General features: G+C 42.2%; 1 protein-coding gene across 3 annotated transcripts in view; it reads right to left on the bottom strand.

The window, feature by feature from the left end:
- VNN1 (vanin 1) overlaps positions 1-13,395 on the bottom strand; it is a 48,016-nt gene extending 34,621 nt beyond the window's left edge. For 2 of the 3 annotated variants that reach the window (XM_087940826.1, XM_026705508.2), the window contains exons 1-6: positions 13,351-13,395; positions 12,449-12,678; positions 12,231-12,361; positions 3,422-3,614; positions 1,457-1,748; positions 63-433 (exon numbers count right to left, since the gene is read on the bottom strand). In XM_087940826.1, the coding sequence (XP_087796952.1) occupies positions 63-433; positions 1,457-1,748; positions 3,422-3,614; positions 12,231-12,361; positions 12,449-12,667 (1,206 nt within the window). In that variant the 5' untranslated portion in view covers positions 12,668-12,678; positions 13,351-13,395. Of the gene's footprint in view, positions 1-62; positions 434-1,456; positions 1,749-3,421; positions 3,615-12,230; positions 12,362-12,448; positions 12,679-12,761; positions 12,888-13,350 lie in introns of all 3 variants that reach the window. The other variant, XM_087940822.1, reaches the window with a different exon arrangement.
- Between the last annotated feature and the right edge of the window lie 5,633 nt (positions 13,396-19,028).

Genomic DNA, 19,028 nt, shown 5'->3' with positions numbered 1-19,028 from the left:
GTAGTGGGCATCTCATCTTTTATCTTTCCGTCTAGCATTTTACTCCATAAATAAAAGAATACCTGTAAGTAATATTGTCCTTCAACCTCATGAAGACCATCGAATGCCCCTAGCACGTAAAGTTCACCTTCTTCTTGTTTCACCATCCTGTAGCTTAAATGGCAGCAGAGACTTTTCTGGCACACAGTAAGATTGTCAGCTTCTTTTCCAAGGGTACATAAGGTGAAGTCATCATGGAAAATAAATCCAGAGAAAGTAGGGCCCTCATGAAACCCTTCAACAGTTGTGGCATACGAGCTCCAGTTAACAGTAGGAAGAGGGGTGGGAAAACGAGAAGGATGGGAATAGATTTCTGCAACCAAAAGGTGCCCATTCGTTGATTCTGCATCATAATGATAGGCTTCTGATCTGGATGGTGTATAGATACCACTGCCTAAAAATGACAAGAATAAAAGCCATTTTTCTTATCATGTCTTTGCAAGACATACAGTATACATTATCTCGTCTACTCTACCCCCAAACATACTTAAGAAAACACCACCCACCCCCGAAACACACATATTTAACTCTGAAAAAAGACCAGAAAATGTATTCATATACACACGAATTCACCTTTTTCTACTTTGATGAGCAAGAATAGAATAGGAAGAATATTCAATATGCTTTAGGAACCAATAGAGTTCCAGGCTTTCACAAAAATTTAAAGAAAAATGGTATTTATGATCAGCAATGCAAAGAAACAAAGCAAAACTTGGCTACTGCAGGATCCTATCTGGGTCAGTCACTGGAACCAGCGGTTTTGTCTTCCAAGCTTTCGAACTCATATTGAAGCCCTTTCTCAGGGAATTTCTCTCTAGCAGAGTATGCCCCTTGGGTTGTTCTGTGTAAATGGTATTTAATGGTGCCTGTTGTATGTGGCTTTTTAGATGTTGATTGGGATGTTGTTTATTAAGTTGTTAGCTGTTTGTTTCTACTGCCAAGCCCTCACATGCTAAGTTTTTGTCCCATGTAAATAACAGACAAAGAACAGCCCAACGTACACACTCCGCTAGAGAGGAGTTCCCTGAGGATGGACTCCAGTATGAATCCAGAAGCTCAGAAGACAAAACCACTGGTTCCATTCACAAACCCAGATTGGATCCTGCAACATTATCCTGGGTCACGTACATTCACCTTCATTCGTAGTCTATCACTGTTTACACAGCCAATCAGAGATTATTTGCAGAGCGACAATAAAGAAAGAATAAGACTGTACTCTGTATACTACGGTGATGGCATTGGCTTCCCTCCTCTTGAATTTCTGTTTGCAAGGACCACACCAGCGTATCTTCATTTTGGCAAGGGGGCATTAAAGGATTTCTCAAAGAAGAGACTTTTCAACCAGCTGGAGATTCTCAACTGTTGGGTGAATAGAACCAAATACCAATCAAATCTTTTATCTCAACCAGTACATTACCTGTCATATTGAGGATGGGATTATGAGTATTAGCTGCCAGAACATTGGCACGCATGCCCATGGCCCAAGCTGAATGGAATTCGATAGCAGTTAAATGTGGGAGGACGTTCATCCAGGCTGTCGGGAAAAGGATAGTGTCCACAGAGAGCTGCGTTATGAGGATTACAGCAGGATCATGGAAGAGAATATCAAAGCAAGTGAAGAGGCCAAATTTTCCAAAGGCAGTATCGAAGGTTGCAAGTTCAGGCTCTTTAGGGATATCAAATTGTTGCTCCCCCTTAAACAGGTTGAACTGTTAAAAAGAGAACACATTTAGGAAAGAGGTGAGGTGTTTTTCAGTGAACATATGAACAACATAACACTGACTTAAAGCCACCTTGCAAGTCATTTTAACTGAAGGTGAAAGTGTAATGCATTTTAAAATAAGAAGGGGGAAAATCCCAAAACTTCTTTAAATTCTGATGGACTGGTTTCCCAGAACCTCTGTGCCTATTAATAATGTAGTATCAGCACCCATTACAAGAAGATCTTCTTTATGTAACTGAGAGATACATTTATAGTGGTCTCCTGCATTTTCACACAGCTTGGTTCCAGTTGTGCTGGAAAACAAATCTCTGCTATTATCTGTTTTAAATATTTCATTTAGGACTCGTTTTTGGTTTCAAAATTGGAATAATCTTGATTATATACAGTATGTTATATCATTGGGTACAACAAGATCTAGAGGAACTCTTAACAAATGGGGCTATCTGGTGGCTTCTGTTCTTTGTGATTGTGGTGACATGCAGACAACAACACATATGTATACCTGCCCTTTGTGTCCCAAAGTGTACATATTTTAATCTTGTATTTTACATTTTAAATAATATGTCATATAGTATGCCTTATTTTAATTGTGATGCTTCTGACACAAATAAACAACAAACATCATTGGAGGAAAACATAATTATTACATATGTACATTTCAGTGGTGGGATTCAAATATTTTTACCACCAGTTCAGTGGATGTGGCTTGGTGGGTGCATGCATCAAACATGCACTTTGTACAGGTGCAAAGGCATTTGTGCAGGCGCAGAGGTGCTCCTGCAAGCCTGCTCTCTCCCGGTCGCTTCAGCAGCTGCCACGTGGCACTCTGCTGTGCCATACAAAGCAGCTGCGCTTCAAATTCAGAGGATAAAGGTGAGTATGGGAGCCCAGGTGGGCAGGTGGTCCCAATAGCGGAGTGGCGGAGGGAACAGGTTCGGTCTCCGCTGCTCATCGCCGCTATTGGGCCGAACCGGTAGAATACCACCACTGGTACATTTGATACTGAATTGCATTCCAAAACTATGGAAGTTGATATTATGAAGAGCTCTGGCTCTATTAAGACTGGGATTCAACTAAATAATTAGTCTGGATAGGTGGAAAAATGCTTCAGGTGTCAAAGAACAGATGTCAAAGATGTGTATTTCTTAGTTGATTTTGGAGTATCTTTATATTGTAAAAACGAGAAGAGAGCAATATTATTTCCACAATTAATAACAAGAGTAAAAGTTAAGGTAGTGGTACTACTTATTTTTCTCTTTTTCCATTTTAATTTTTGTCTTTTATTGTATTTTTGCTTTTGTATTATTTTTATCTATATTACATTTCTGTAATAAAAAAGGAAACTAAAAAAGGAGGAAAGAAAGAATTGAAAAAATGAAGGAAAGAAAGAGAGAAAGAGAGAGAGAGAGAGAGAAAGAAAGAAAAAAAGATCTATCAAATTAGAACTGCATTTTATTGGATGCCCAAAATTCTCTTCTACCCTATATATCTGTTATGCCAAATCACATTTTCTACAGGTAATTCGTTATCCCTCTGAAATCTCGAAGTTGGAATATGCTCCAGTGGACATATTCAGCCTCTGATGTTCAAAATAAAATTAACTTACAAAGTGATGTGCTTATATTTTATGTGGGTTTCATGTGAAAATTGTAACCTTACCTTGTGGTATCGTGCTACCAGCTTTCCCTCTGAATCAAAGACAACATTTGTGTTGTATTGATAGCGGCCATCGCAGGGGCACTTTGGGTCTATATAACTGCAATTCTTCTTATCACCCATATTGGCAACCACATAGATTGAATTGTTCCTGGCCAGACAGCTCAGTCTTTTCTGGACTGGTGCAGCTCCAAATCTAAATGTGAAGACCACAGAACTGAAGAATTAATACAATTAAATTCTGTTAATTTATCTCCATGTTGAAGGATGTAATACAGAAAGAGACACTAAAACAGTCAATAAAACAGAAGCAAGGTTATGTCTTTTAAAATGTAAAAGAGAAGAAAAGAAAAGAGTCATAAAGGTTGGATTAGGCAGTGGTGGGATTCAGCCAGTTTGCACTTTAGGAGAAACGGTTGTTAACTTTCTGAGCAGTTTGGTGAACTGATTGTTGAAAGAAATCATTAGGGCAGAGAACCGGTTGTTAAACTATTTGAATCCTACCACTAGGAGTAAGTGAGCTTTAGATACTGTGAAATATTTTTCCTTCCAAATATATTTCTGTTTGAAATTGATTCAAGAAGATGTTTTTTTTCACTGAAGGGGAAAAAAATATGGGAAGTAATTAGGTGCTCTCAATCAGTGGAACACCAGTTCACTGGGGAAAAGATGAAATGAATCTTTTTGGCAGTGGTTCCCGATTGAGAGATACTTTGAATTAATAATGATATAATTTAGTAGGTTGCTTATAAATGTACAACACGTAATTTATAAAGTTATTCGTTTGATATTGTGTGAATCCAGTAACTGTAATTTATAAATTATTGTCTAAGCCTTAGTATGCAACCTTAGCCATCAAATTATGGTTTATTTAATAAAATACAGTTAAGCAAATAATAGCTTGGTGTAACCAATGTACCCAGTTTCTTCCCCACTACAAATTGCTCCATTCCTTGGCCAGCTATTTTCAGCAATGAGATGTTAAACATACATAAGGGCAAAGATTAACAAAGATGACTCAATCATGACTGATGATAGTAAATATCTCTCTCTCTCTCCCTCTCTCCTTCTCTCTCTTAATTGAAGATTGGAAGCCCTCTTCTTTAGATTGTTCCCATAAAAGTTAACATGCCACATCCAATTACATTGTGATTTGATTAATAAATCCAGGGTTTCATGCTGCTGTTTTCCTTCTATTGTGACATGTTGCCTTTTGGCACTTGGAGCCCTCCTAATATGTCGAGTTAACTTCTAGAAGATCAAATTAATATACCCATGCATAAACATGTACCTATAAGAGATGACTAGGCTGAGGGAGGGGTCAAACAGGTCATCAGACATGAGTCCCTTCATGCTCACAAGAGATCTAAGTCCTGGTCAACTTGAAACCCTACTCTTAATTCTCACTAATTTTCCTTGACCCCTAGTAGTTCAGATTCTTGATGCCCTTTGAACTGTCTGGATCTCCTGATTTTCCTGACACTTGACTGTACCCTCATGGGGTAAATAATGTTATATAAGGAATAGAAAAAGAGTGAGAAATAGTAACTGAAAAATTAAAGGCAGGAGATGAAAGAAAAGGGCACACCGTTTATTATGCTTCTGTATACCTTTCTACCCCTATCAACCATGGGTGTGTCCACCAACATCACATGCCTTTTGTTTCTTATAGTGCTCACTTTCTTCTTTAAAAAAATACAGTATATCTACTCCATCCAACATTGACTTTGTCATCTTCCTCTTCCTCTCAACCCTTCCTTGTACTCTTCCTTATACTTTCAATGTATTACCTGCCCTTCATTCATACTGGTCACTTATTTGTATTCAATCCAAATCTATTCAGAGCCCATGCATTCTTTACAACTGTTGGTACACTTTCTACCAAATGTACATAACATAAAATTTCTCCAGTTTTTCCTCCACTTTCAATAAACAAGTAAATTAATGTACATAATTTCTTCATCTACTTGCAGTAATCAGGTTAAATAAAAATAACATAGGCCAGAGAAATGCATGTTGCGGAACATTTGTTTATACCTGGTCAACAGCATCAGGATTGTTTTGTACGATTACCACTCATTTCTTCTATTCCCCCTTGCCCAGCAGCAAATTCATTTACAAATATAGTTTACCTTGATGTAACATTGCATCTACTCTGTATTATAGTATTCATTCCTTCTATATTCTGTTATTGAGGCATGATCAGAAAGTACCCCTTTGCCCCAGACTGGGAAAAAGTGGGTGGGAGATTGTCCAGAAATCAAGCAATCAGGAAACTGGACAAAGAATCTTTGTGTTGATTATCAGAGCATGACTAGCATTAGGCCAACAAATTGCTTAAATCTAGACTCCCAGACTTTTCTTAATAAAAAAAAGATAAACACTTGCAAATATGTTCTATGCATTTCATAAGTAATTGGTGGCTTTTATAAGAGATGGCTATAATAAACCCTTGGTCATTAAAAATAATTTCATTCTGCAAAAAAGAATTTCTCTTTAAAGAAATCTCCCCCCCACCCCCTGATTTTCTTTTGCTTTTCTTTTCTTTGTTAAATGTGATTCTGTCTTCCAGGCTTCCTTTTTTTTTCCCCCCAAATTATGTCAGGTTGCCAAATGCTGCCTTTTTCTTGTGCCAAAATGTGTTTTTGACCCAGCCATTAAAATTTAGCAGGGGGTGGCAATGACAATACCTAGTTGCTAAGTGAAGGGCAAAATATTGAAAAGATGCCTGGTTTCTTCTGCAAGAGATCAAGATGGGTAAAAAAACTAGATGTAGCTGTTCTGCCAACACGCTGCTTGCGCTTTTCTTTGGAACAGCAAAATTTGAACGAAAAAATTCTTTGGGAGTCATGCTGAGTTTCTCGAAAGCTGTTAACTGTCTTTAACTACACTTGAAATTTTAAGCATTCCGGTATGTATAGATCTCAGATGATCCTGTTCGACACACTATCACCCATCTAGGAACATAAGGAAAAGGGAACAGTGACTATCTTCTTTTGACCCTCACTCCCATTTCCTCTTCTTTCACTCCTGAGCACCTTAGCAAGCACAGTTAAAGATTAGAAGAACACACTTAAAAATGGGAATGAATTACTGTGATGGATGGACTAGGGCACAGCTTGGCATATCTTTTGACTCAAGATGGGTTTCTGCTGATTACATGGCTGTACTTACATGGTTTTCTCATCAATATGGAAGTGGTTTATCATTTCCTCCTGAGATACTTTATCCATTTCTCAGGCTTGCCTTACAACAGTGAGATATCCTGGTACCTCCCATCCAAATGCTTACTGTATTCATTTTGACCCTTAGCTTTTGCAAGATCAGCTAAGCCTGGCTAGATGCTGGCTTTAGTTCAAATTTGCATTCTGTGATATTGACATGTTCCCCATTTTTTGTAATTTGTAATTTTATATATTGTTTTTAAAATAATATTCTTTTTAATTCTTAATTTTATTGATTAAATTATATTCTAGAGCCCCTCTCTGAGGGCAATGGGTGTGACAAATAGCACTTAGACTTATATACCATTTCATAGTGCTTTTACAGCCCTCTCTAAGCGGTTTACAGAGTCAGCATATTGCCCCCTGTTATGTCTGCGGAACTGGTTGGAGTTCCCAACCAGGTCCGCTGTTTGAGCGGGAGCACCAGCCGCTCCCATTGGCCGGCTCCGTTTGACAGTCGGCTATAAAAGCCGGCTGTCGGGCAGAGCCAGCCCGTTGTCGCCAGCTAACCTGCTAGTTAGAAAGCAGATGCGGCAACCCTTTATTCCCTGTAATAAAGCCTGTTCGTTGTTCACTCTGGCTCTTGCCTCTTCCTTCCATCGCTCTACAACACTGGCGACGAGGATGGGATGGATCGAAGGCTAGCCAGACACGTTTGCTTCAAAGAGCTGTAATCACAAAGAGCAAGTCACGGGCGCTGAAGCCACAGCCGCCAACGCTCACTAAGAGCGCGAAATTCAAACCGCCATTGCTTGAGCTGTATTCACTGAAGCGAGCCGCGAGCGCTGTACCGCGGCCGCTGACGCTCACAAAGAGCGCGAAATTCAAAAGAGCTACGTAGCCCAGAGAGACAGTCACAGCCTGTGCTCTTTTAAGAGCACGAATTCAAAAGACGCCTGAAGAAGACGAACCCTGCATACTCATGATGAATGCTAATCCAGCATTTCCGCCATTCAAGCCCAACGAGGAGACGTGGGACTCCTACAAAAATCGTTTCAGCCATTTCCTCGATGCCATCGGGTTGGCTGACGCTGCTGAACATAGGAAGAAGTCCTATTTCCTCAGCTATTGCGGGGCTGCCGTTTTTGACACAGCTACAGCGTTAGTCGCTCCACGCACCATCAGAAGCATTCCCTGAGATGAGCTACAAGAAATACTCTCCAACCACTACTCGCCTAAACCATCCCAGATAGCCAGAAGGTACGCCTTCAGAATTAGGAAACAGGCAGTAGGGGAGTCAATCAACGAATACATGGCAGCCCTGAGGACAGCTGCCTTGCAGTGCGGTTTCAAAGACTACTTGGAAGACATGCTGCTGGACCAGATCGTCTGTGGGGTTAGAGACCTGAGGCTCCAAAGATGTTTGCTGGCAAAAAAGGACTTGAATCTATCCTTAGCCATGGAGGAAGCCCTAACTGCTGAGCTCTCTGCCCAATCAGCAGCTGAGATTCAAGGCACTCCAGTAAAGCCCAGCAATCCCATAGTCCATTCAGAAGAGGTGCTCAGTGAAGAAGACCCCACAGACCCATCAGATATTAACCGCCTCAACCATCAGAAGCCTCCACAGGTAGGAGCGGGGCAGAGAAACAACTTCGCCCCCAAACAACCTCCCATTTGCCTAACCTGCGGAGGCTCCCACTCTAGGGCATCCTGCAGGTTTAGAAACGCCATCTGCCTGAACTGCCAAAAGAAGGGTCACCTCGCTAGAGTCTGCCAAGCAGGGCGCACTTTGCCTCAAAGACCTCCACCACCTTCTAATTCCCAAAGGCAAGTGGAGGACTGCTATACCTGCTACCCCGCTAACCATACTTCCCAAACCCCTGATAAAATCAAAATTTCTGTTTTCCTAGAAGGTAAACCCTGCAGGATGGAGGTAGACATGGGGGTCTGCGCTCTCAATCATCTCCTGGGAAACCCTGAAGAAGATCCAGCCCAGACTGTCAAGGAAGCAGCTACAAAGATGCCACCTCACACTGCGGGACTACCAGGGCAAGAACATCCCTGTCCTCGGGAAAGGCAAGTTCCTCGTTCAATTCCAAGCCTTTAAAGGCCATTTGCCTTTAGTGGTTGTTAATGGTGCCCTCCCCAGCCTGTTGGGGCTAGATTGGTTTCCCTCCCTCGGCCTTAGTGTAACGGGGATCCATGCTGTCTCAACTTCTGATGTAGATACATTATTTTCTGATTTTTCTGATGTGTTTAGCAGCGAACTAGGTTGCTATTCTGGCACCCCCATCTCGTTTTCTGTAGACCCCCAGGCAATTCCTCTCCGCCTTAAGCCACGCAGGGTGCCCTTCGCCATCTGTCCCAAATTGGACGCTGAATTAGATAAGCTACTTAAACAAGGGGTGTTAGAACCTACTGATTTTGCCAAATGGGAGACCCCCATAGTCACCCCACTCAAGAAGGATGGCAGTTTAAGAATCTGCGCAGACTACAAAACCACACTCAACCATTATTTACAGGTCAGCGCATACCCTGTCCCCGTTATTCAGCACCTGTTACACACTTTCGAACCCGGCACCATTTTCGCCAAGTTAGATATGTCCCAGGCATACCAACAGTTCCCTGTTGATGATCAGACAGCTGAATTACAAACCATAGTCACGCATAGAGGGGCATTCAAATGTAAACGCCTCCAGTTCGGTGTCAGTGTGGCCCCGGGTATATTCCAATCACTCATGGAAAGGATTCTCCAGGGTCTCCCAGGAGTTGTCCCTTATTTCGATAACATCTTAGTCTCAGCCACCAACCGCCCCCAACTCATTCAGAGGGTCAGGACAGTGCTAGAGAAGTTTAGGCAGCATGGCCTCAAACTTAAAAGGGAGAAGTGCGCCATTGCCACTAGACAGGTGGACTTTCTGGGTTATAGGATTGACACCTCTGGCATCCACCCAATTGAGTCCAAGGTGAAGGCCATCCACGAGGCACCCACACCAACCAACAAGACTGAACTACAAGCTTTTCTGGGGCTACTAAACTTTTATGCCTCATTTCTCCCGCACAAAGCATCTGTCGCTGAGCCCTTGCACAGACTATTAGATAAAGACTCACCCTGGCATTGGGGACCCAAAGAAGACCATGCTTTCAAAGCAGTCAAATCCTTACTCACATCGGAAGCAGTCTTAATTCAGTTCGATCAACGTCTTCCCCTGGTTCTGGCTGCTGACGCATCCCCTTTTGGGATTGGGGCTGTCCTTAGCCACAGACTCCCCAACGGCTCCGAGGCACCAATTGCCTTCTTTTCTAGGACCTTCTCCTCAGCAGAAAGGAACTACAGCCAAATCGATAAAGAAGCCTTGGCTGACTTTGTTTCTGGCCGCTTACTCATTCAAGTTGGTGCATCGTCCTGGCAAGAACTTGAGTCACGCTGATGCCCTTAGTCGCTGCCCCCTGCCAGTTCCAGTCGAAGACCCAGCACCGATTCACGCCATCTTTGAGGTCAACAAACTCAAGCTGCCAGTGACAGCCGAGGACATCGCGGCACACTCGAAAAAAGACAAAATAATTGCCCAGGTTCTGGACTGGGTGGGAAGGGGGTGGCTGGAAACTCAATGTACAGTTGATTTTGCTCCTTTTAAAACCCATCAACAGGAACTGTCGAAGCTACAGGGATGTCTATTGTGGGGTACAAGAGTAGTCATCCCAACCACCCTTCGTGTACCCATCCTGAAGGTGCTTCACGAGGGCCATCCGGGCATCGTAAGGATGAAGGCGTTGGCCCGCAGCTACGTTTGGTGGCCCGGCATGGATGCCCAAATCGCCGACTGGGTAAGCTCTTGCCAACCTTGCCAAGAAACCAGGGCTGCCCCACCAGCTGCCACGCCCACCAGGTGGGAAAGTGCTAGTGCCCCTTGGTCTCGCCTACACATCGACCTGGCTGGACCGGTGCATGGCAGGACTTTCTTGGTGGTTGTGGACTCCTACTCCAAGTGGATAGACTTGGTCCTGCTTCCCACGACCACCACCCAGGCAATAGTTAAGGCCCTGACCCATTTATTTGTCACCCATGGACTCCCAGACACGCTGGTGTCTGACAATGGCCCGCAGTTCACTTCATGCGAGTTCAGTATGTACGTTGCTAATTTGGGCATCAGACACGTCCTTACAGCCCCCTTTCACCCCGCTAGCAACGGGATGGCGGAGAGAGCAGTTAGGTCAGCCAAGGAGGCACTCGCCAGGTTTGGCCAGGAAAACTGGCACTCTAAACTGTCTCGTTACCTGCTCAGTCAACATACGATGCCTTGCACCACTACTAACAAATCCCCGGCCAAACTTTTAATGGGGAGACGCCTTAGAAACACCCTGGACAGGTTACACCCCCACTACTGCCCAGACACCCCTTTAGGGTCTGACAGTCTGGTCAGAGACTTTGCCTTGCAAGACCTGGTGTACGCCAGGAACTATGCGGGGGATCCTTTGTGGGTACCAGGCCAAATCGTGTCAGTCACAGGTCCTAGATCCTATGGGTCCTCCTGGAAGATGGACGTTTGTGGCGGAGACACGTGGACCAACTCAGAAGGCGACGGAGAAGTGCGAGCGATACCAACCCAACCCAACCTGCCAGCGCCAACGTCTCCCTACTGGTGCCAGACGAAAGCCCCCTGCGGAACCCGGTCTTCCCCGTCGATCAGGAGGGTTTGCTGGGGGACCCGAGTTTCCGGCTAGGATCACCGACCCCGCAGCCGAGCGAGCCAGTTTGCCAACCGGACACCGTGACTCACCCAGGTCAGCCCGAGCAAGGGAAATCGCTGACTTCTCAGAACACCGCGCCAGGGCAAGCCCATGCCCCAACAACCGTCGAGGCATGTCCCGAGGGCCTGGACTTGTCACCAGCCAACAGTTCACCCGAATTGCGACGTTCTGGTCGCCAGCGCAGGCAGCCAACTTACCTACAAGACTACGCATGTTCCCAGCTGGGGGAAAGGAGTGTTATGTCTGCGGAACTGGTTGGAGTTCCCAACCAGGTCCGCTGTTTGAGCGGGAGCACCAGCCGCTCCCATTGGCTGGCTCTGTTTGACAGTCATCTATAAAAGCCGGCTGTCGAGCCGAGCCAGCCCTGTTGTCGCCCGCTGGTCTGCCAGTTAGCAAGCAGACGCGACAACCCTTTATTCTCTGCAATAAAGCCTTGTTAGTTGTACGCTCTGGTTTCTGCCTCTTCCTTACCATCGCTCTACAACACCCCCAATAATCCTTATTTTACCAACCTTGGAAGGATGGAAAGCTGAGTCAACCCTGAGACAGTTAGATCTGAACTGCCAAACTGCAGCTAGCAGTCAGCTGAAGTAGTCAGTCTGCAGTACTTCACTCTAACCACTGCACCACCTTGGCACAAACAAAGAAGCAAGTAAGCAAGATATGGCCATGTTGGTCAAGGTGGATGGATACTGTAGCTTAACTTATCTGGATAACATATACAGATGATAACAGCTGATGTCTAATAGATATCTAAATGGGATGTTACAATGGAGAGATCCTTCCTTCCTTCATGTCAGGGTGTACACTGGAGTACTAAAACACAAACATAAGAGTAGGCCACCATGTTCAAATGCCTTTCAACTGAGACTGCACAAAAGCAAAGCACAAGATACCTTTCAGAATCAGTACATGGAATCCAGTTGACCTGTGGGTCTGGAATGTCCTCAAGGTAAGGATAAATGGTCTCTCTGGTGAAGAAAAATCCATATATGGCATCTTCTGGAGTCACAATGATATGTGCTCCCTGTCAAAAGAAGCGAAGGTAAATCTCCTTCCCTTGCAGGACAATCATTTTACCAACAAATGCATATTAACAAGTAGTGCCCAGTACCTGCTTTGCTGCTTTTTGGATGGCATCTTCTAAGATGTCTATGTTTTGGTTCATCAGTTTTAAGGCCTCTTCAGGGGAAACAGGGTTCACTGTGGATTCTGGCAGTATGACTGCATGTTCGAATACTGCTGCAATATATTTCTCCAAGGCTAAAGTCCTGATACTCCCCAGGAGTATAAAAATAAAAGCATGCTGTAAAGATGAAGAGGCCATTGCCATGTCCTTATAGACTGGGGAGAGAGAAAAGAAGATTGAAAAGACAGATCAAGTGAAGACAGAGTATTCTGAAAGATCATATATTTGATCAGATGACCTTTGATAGTGTGATTGTTTCAGCTGTTGAGTTTTGACAGTGTTTCTTGAAATTAATCAGTAACAGTCTGATGCCCTTTGAACTTTTTATTCTTCCAACAATATTTTGTCTCTAATTCAAGTGACCCTGAGGTAGAAACAAACATTTGAATTTGTATGTTTGGATTCAATCTGAGCAAGCAGATATATTGGTATGCGCTTAGTCTTCTTCCTCTTTAAGAAGAAAAGGAATATTGTACTATTTTTCTATAAATATTCCAATACTAAATATATAGACTGAAATCTAGGTGCTCTAGATTAAAATGCAGTCCTCGACTTACACATGGTTGCTTAATGACCAAAGTTACGATTGAGCCTTCTCAAAAGCTATTTATGGCCCAATGTTGAAATTATGATAGCCACACCTATTGTTAGAGTCAAGTACAGTCTCCCAAAATTAATTCTACTGCCTTAGTTTGCCTCTCTCTTATCTGGGAACACTTCTAAAGAAACATTTACAATGGAATACTTTTTAAAGCAATTGTCTCAATTAGAAATAAAACAAAGAACAAAATAAAAAGCCGATAATATTCAAACTTTGTTCCACTCACCAGCTTTCTTTTGCAATTTCTGCTTCTACTTCCTCATTTCAAAAGACTAGAGGCTGTCCAAAACAATGGCTGGATGGGTTGTACTGATTTTTATTGGATTTTGCCTGAGTGCAACTAACAGTTAACACATTGCTTTCCTAATACTATTAGGCACCCAATACAAGCAGTTTGAATGCTGATTAGACCTTTCAGACTTTTGCCTGTTTCTTTGCAGGGACAAAGAAAGTTGCCCATAATGTCAATCTGGCACAGAAAGAGAGAAACTGGGCAATTATATACATAAGTATGTATTGTAGATGAATATAAGGAAGTGCCAGTTGTTAATGTAGAAAGGAAAAACAAATGATAGATTGTATTTTAAAATCACCCATCTTAGTTCTTAATAGTTGAAATTGGGAGATGTTTTAATTCATTTATTAAACTATTCATGAGCCACAGTGGTGCAGTGGTTAGAGTGCAGTACTGCAGACTACTTCTACTGACTGCCGTCTGCCTGCAATTTGGCAGTTCAAATCTCACCGGGCTCAAGGTTGACTCAGCCTTCCATACTTCCAAGGTGGGTAAAACGCGGACCTAGATTGTTGGGGGCAATATGCTGACTCTGTAAACTGCTTAGAGAGGACTGTAAAGCACTGTAAAGCGGTATATAAGTCTAACTGCTATTGCTATTGCCATTATGGGAAAAAGTGATTAACTTTTATGAAAGCTATTTAAGAATTGATGTTGGTTTGAGAATTGGTACATAATGCAATAATGACTTCCGTATAGCAAGTAAAATATTGACTCTTCCTGTGATGATGGTTGATGCTATGAATGGAGTGAGGGAGGAGAGTCACACCAGAGGAGCCACATCTGGGATGTTGAATTGTTTAAAGCAGAAAAACAGATTTTGACAATAGCGATCTTAGGATCAGTGGAATGTATACAGTGATAAGGTGTCATATATTTTGAAGCATCCTTGAGCTTAACAGTCCAAGCTCATAGGTACTTCAGTTCATTCAGTTCCTAAACAGGATTTCTCAACATACAACTTTACCAGGCAGCATAAAAATGAAATATAATCACTTTCAATGAGAGATCTAATCAGCATTCAACTACTTGTACTAGATGCCTAAGGAAGACAATGTGTTAAATGTAAATTCAACTCACAAAATCCAGTGGCAAACAATTTGATGTAATGGTTAAGATCCTGGACTAGAAACCAGAAGATCATGAGTTTTAGTCCCACCTTGGGTACAAAGCCAGCTAGGTGACTCTCCCTCAGCCCATGTGTGTGTACATATACATATGTATATATGTGTGTGTGTGTATGTATGTATGTATATGTATGTGTATATATGTATGTGTATATATGTATGTGTGTGTATATATATGTGTGTGTATGTGTACACACACACACACACACACACACACAGACAACTTTCTTGCTTATAGCACAGTGATACTGCCTTGCCCATAATTCTTCTTTTAAGATTTATATATCACATTCCAGTAATTTATAACAAACTCACCATTTAGGCCACAATATGTGTGTCCAAGTAAGCTTGACTAAAAAAAAGTCTTGTAAATGCAAAAAGAAAATTCAGAACATTTTATTCACTACACAGTAGTCTTTCCACCCCAACTAAGTATTCATAGAAGGACTTGCAACAAATAGAAGTAAGTTGCCTATCAAGCCAATTAGCTTAAAAGAAAAATGGAGTTCAGAAACTTCACTGCTTGTTTCTGTGGGGACAGGACTTTTAAGACTTTGAATATAGGGAATACCAATGCTTGTTTAAAAGAGCTAAGAGATAAACCAGTGGTGGGATTCAAATTTTTTTACTACCGGTTCTGTGGGTGTGGCTTGGTGGGTATGGCTGGTTTGGTGGGTATGGCTTGGTGGGTTTGGCAGGGGAAGGATACAGTATAATCTCCATTCCCTCCCCACTCCTGGGGGAATGTTACTGCAAATCCCCATTCCCTCCCCACTCCACTAACCTGCTTTCCAGCTCCATTCTCTTGTGCAGGGCAACCAAAGAAGACCCAGCCAATCAGCTGGGACTCGGGAGGCAGAGAATAGATGGGGGCGGGGCCAGTCGGAGGTGGCATTTGCCGGTTCTCCAAACTACTCAAAATTTCCACTACCGGTTCTCCGAACTACTCAAAATTTCTGCTACTGGTTCTCCGAACTACTCAAAATTTCCGCTACCGGTTCTCCAAACTACTCAAAATTTCTGCTACCGGTTCTCCGAACTACTCAAAATTTCTGCTACTGGTTCTCCGAACTACTCAAAATTTCCACTACCGGTTCTCCGAACTACTCAAAATTTCTGCTACTGGTTCTCCGAACTACTCAAAATTTCCACTACCGGTTCTCCGAACTACTCAAAATTTCTGCTACTGGTTCTCCGAACTACTCAAAATTTCCACTACCGGTTCTCCAAACTACTCAAAATTTCCACTACCGGTTCTCCGAACTACTCAAAATTTCTGCTACTGGTTCTCCGAACTACTCAAAATTTCCACTACCGGTTCTCCGAACTACTCAAAATTTCTGCTACTGGTTCTCCGAACTACTCAAAATTTCCGCTACCGGTTCTCCAAACTACTCAAAATTTCTGCTACCGGTTCTCCAAACTACTCAAAATTTCCACTACCGGTTCTCCAGAACTGGTCAGAACCTATTGAATACCACCTCTGAGATAAGCTAACATTGTTCAATATTCAATTGGTGCAATCATTCCATTGGTGGAAAATGAGGAATTCAAACTTGTTCATTTGGTTTCCAGATGAAAAGAGAGTGCTTATGGCCTGAAACGAGGATTGGATTGTCCATACCTTCCTCGTCCCAGATACGAAAATGAAAACAAGGAAAGGGGAAATTTATTCAACAAGATTGACTTTTCCTGGCAAGATACTCTTTCCTCCTTAAAGAGAAAGGGAAGCAAAACAGATTAGTTGCCTAAGCATTCACCACTGGCATAGTAATTAACATATAGGATCAGCTCCCAACCAACCTGAAAATGATATTGTGACTATAGGTAGTTCTCAATTTATGGCCAGAATTGGGATTGGCAATCTGGTCATAAGTCATTAGGATTGTAAGCCGAGGCACCCATGTGACTCAAAGTGATTTTACATTTTTTGCACCAGTCATTAAGCAAATTTGTTGTCCTAAGTATGAATCCATTCATTAAAATGGATTTGAATTACAAATCAGTCAAATGACCACAAAATGCCACAACCAGTTATAAAGTTGGTTGGTATCCAACACCCAATTTGCAATCACATGATTGGGGGGAGCAGTATGACCACCTGAGATGGCAGGGGTGTGATCATTCTGTGGCATAAATGCTTTCACAGTTGTTAAACAATTGGTCATAAGTTGAGGACTAATTGTATTGAAAAATAGAACTGTTATTTAAGTTTTTAAACATTATATATGAGCACAATTGTTCCTGGTTATAAAATATAACCAGATGCCTTCCAGAGTTATCATGCTCAAATGCAGAAAACTACCAATCAACATGGATACCATATTAATTTTTTGAAAATCAGACACCTGAGTTGGTGTGGAGTTGAAAAGAACTTAGCTCCTGAATTTGAGGCAGAAACACTCAACACTTTTGCAAAGTGACTTTTTGCTCACCTCACCACTGACAATAAGAATCACAAATACTTTGGGGCAAACAAAAAGCATTTTATTAAAGGGGTTCAAGACTTTATATAGGGCAGAGAAAGACAAATAAGACATTGATTAGATATGAGAAGAAACAGATCCCTAAACCAAGGGTCTTCAAACTTGACAGCTTTAAGATTTGTGGACTTCAACTCCCAGAATTCCTGAGCTAACATGACTGGAGAAAGAATTCTGGGAATTTAAGTCCACAAGTCTTAAAGCTGTCAAATTTGAAGACCCCTGCCCTAAACAGTGGCTTGGTGGACCAGCGAGGGTGAAGGAATGGTTCTGTGCGAGCCGCAAGCATGCATGTGAACATGCTCAACTTAATTTGTGCAAGTATGGGTCATGTGCACCCACCATTTGCACAAATGGACCTGCAAAAGCACACCTGCTCACCTGCCACTTGCTCGGTCCAGTTCTGAATGAGCCGTGGCCTGGGAGTGAGCCGCAGACTGGGAATTGGGGACCCCATATCCTAAAATATGTTGTATCTTCTCCTTTTCCACTCAGGGAAAACTCTTATGTCAATTTCGGGCTTGACAGCCTGTTTCTTTAACATTTGCAACACTCAAGGATTTCAGAATACAGCCTTATTGTTTGATTAATGATCCTCGAAAGGGCTAAATTTTGCACATTAAAATAAATGGTTTTGGTTTAAAGGGAAAACATGATTTCCTAAACTTAAAAAGGAGGGCGAGAAACAGACTCACCAGTCAGAAATTTGACAGAGTCATGAAGTGAAGCAGCAAACAGTTTATTATAAAAGATGTTCTTGCAAGAACGGGTGGCCAGCTATGTGGGTTACATGCAGGAATAGATTTCATCAAATTTTTATTCCCTCAACCCAAAGCACAAATCCCTCCCCTGAAGCCCCCTTTGACAAAGACTACTGAGTCACAGTCTTCTCAGAATTCCTCTTCCCCTCTTCATGAACATCTCCATGTTTTACCTGTCTCCTCGCCTTTTGCCCAGTTTCCTTTTTTTCCTAGACTACCTTTCCCCTTTTTAAATTGATAAATTGAAGCAAGCAAGTAATTTCTCTACTACCAAATGTGCCAGGCTGTATGGTTAAAACTGTTGGCTAGTCTGCTTGCACAAGCTGACTTGCTTATCGGAATAGCTGACTCTTCCTGTTTTCCAGTCATGACCTTTTTGCCTTTGACGTCCCAATGTCCTTTTGAACTTTTAAACACACATCTGTTATTTATTTTATTTTTATTTATTTTATTTATTTGTCAATTGTTTACAAGATAATAAGTATAAGTGTATACATAGTTATGAATACATGAAATGGGTACATATAAGAAAAATAAAAGAAACAATAGGACAGGGACGGTAGGCACGTTGGTGCGCTTATGCACGCCCCCTACAGACCTCTTAGGAAAGGGGTGAGGTCAATAGTAGACAGTCTAAGGTTAAAGTTTTTGGGGTTTGGCGAAGAAACTATAGAGTCGGGTAGAGTATTCCAGACATTGACCACTCTGTTGCTGAAGTCGTATTTCCTGCAATCAAGCTTGGTGCGGTTAACCTTGAGTTTGTATCTGTTGTGTGCTCTTGTGTTGTTATGGTTGAAGCTGAAGTATTCATTGACAGGTAGGACATTGCAATGTGTGATTTTATATACCATGCTTAAATCAGACCGAAGACGGCGTAATTCAAGGTTTTCTAGTTCTAGAATTTCAAGTCTGGTGGCATAAGGTATTCTACAACGAGTAGAGGAGTGGAGAACTCTTCTTGTGAAATATTTCTGGACTTTCTCAATTGTGCTAATATCAGATACGTAATGTGGGTTCCAGACTGATGAGCTGTATTCGAATATTGGTCTAGCAAATGTTTTGTATGCTCTAGTTAGTAGTGTGATATTACCAGAGAAAAAGCTACGTAAGATTAGGTTAACAACTCTTAATGCCTTTTTGGCTATGTAGTTGCAGTGGGCTCTAGCACTTAGATCATTAGAGGTGAGTATTCCAAGGTCCTTTACAGAGCTTGGATCATCAACAAGATCTTGACTATT

This window comes from Pseudonaja textilis, chromosome 1 (genome assembly GCF_049901715.1).
Source record: "Pseudonaja textilis isolate UNSWEBS1 chromosome 1, rPseTex1.2, whole genome shotgun sequence".
Classification (NCBI taxonomy): Eukaryota; Metazoa; Chordata; class Lepidosauria; order Squamata; family Elapidae; genus Pseudonaja; species Pseudonaja textilis.
This window is presented reverse-complemented; position numbering and strand designations above follow the sequence as displayed.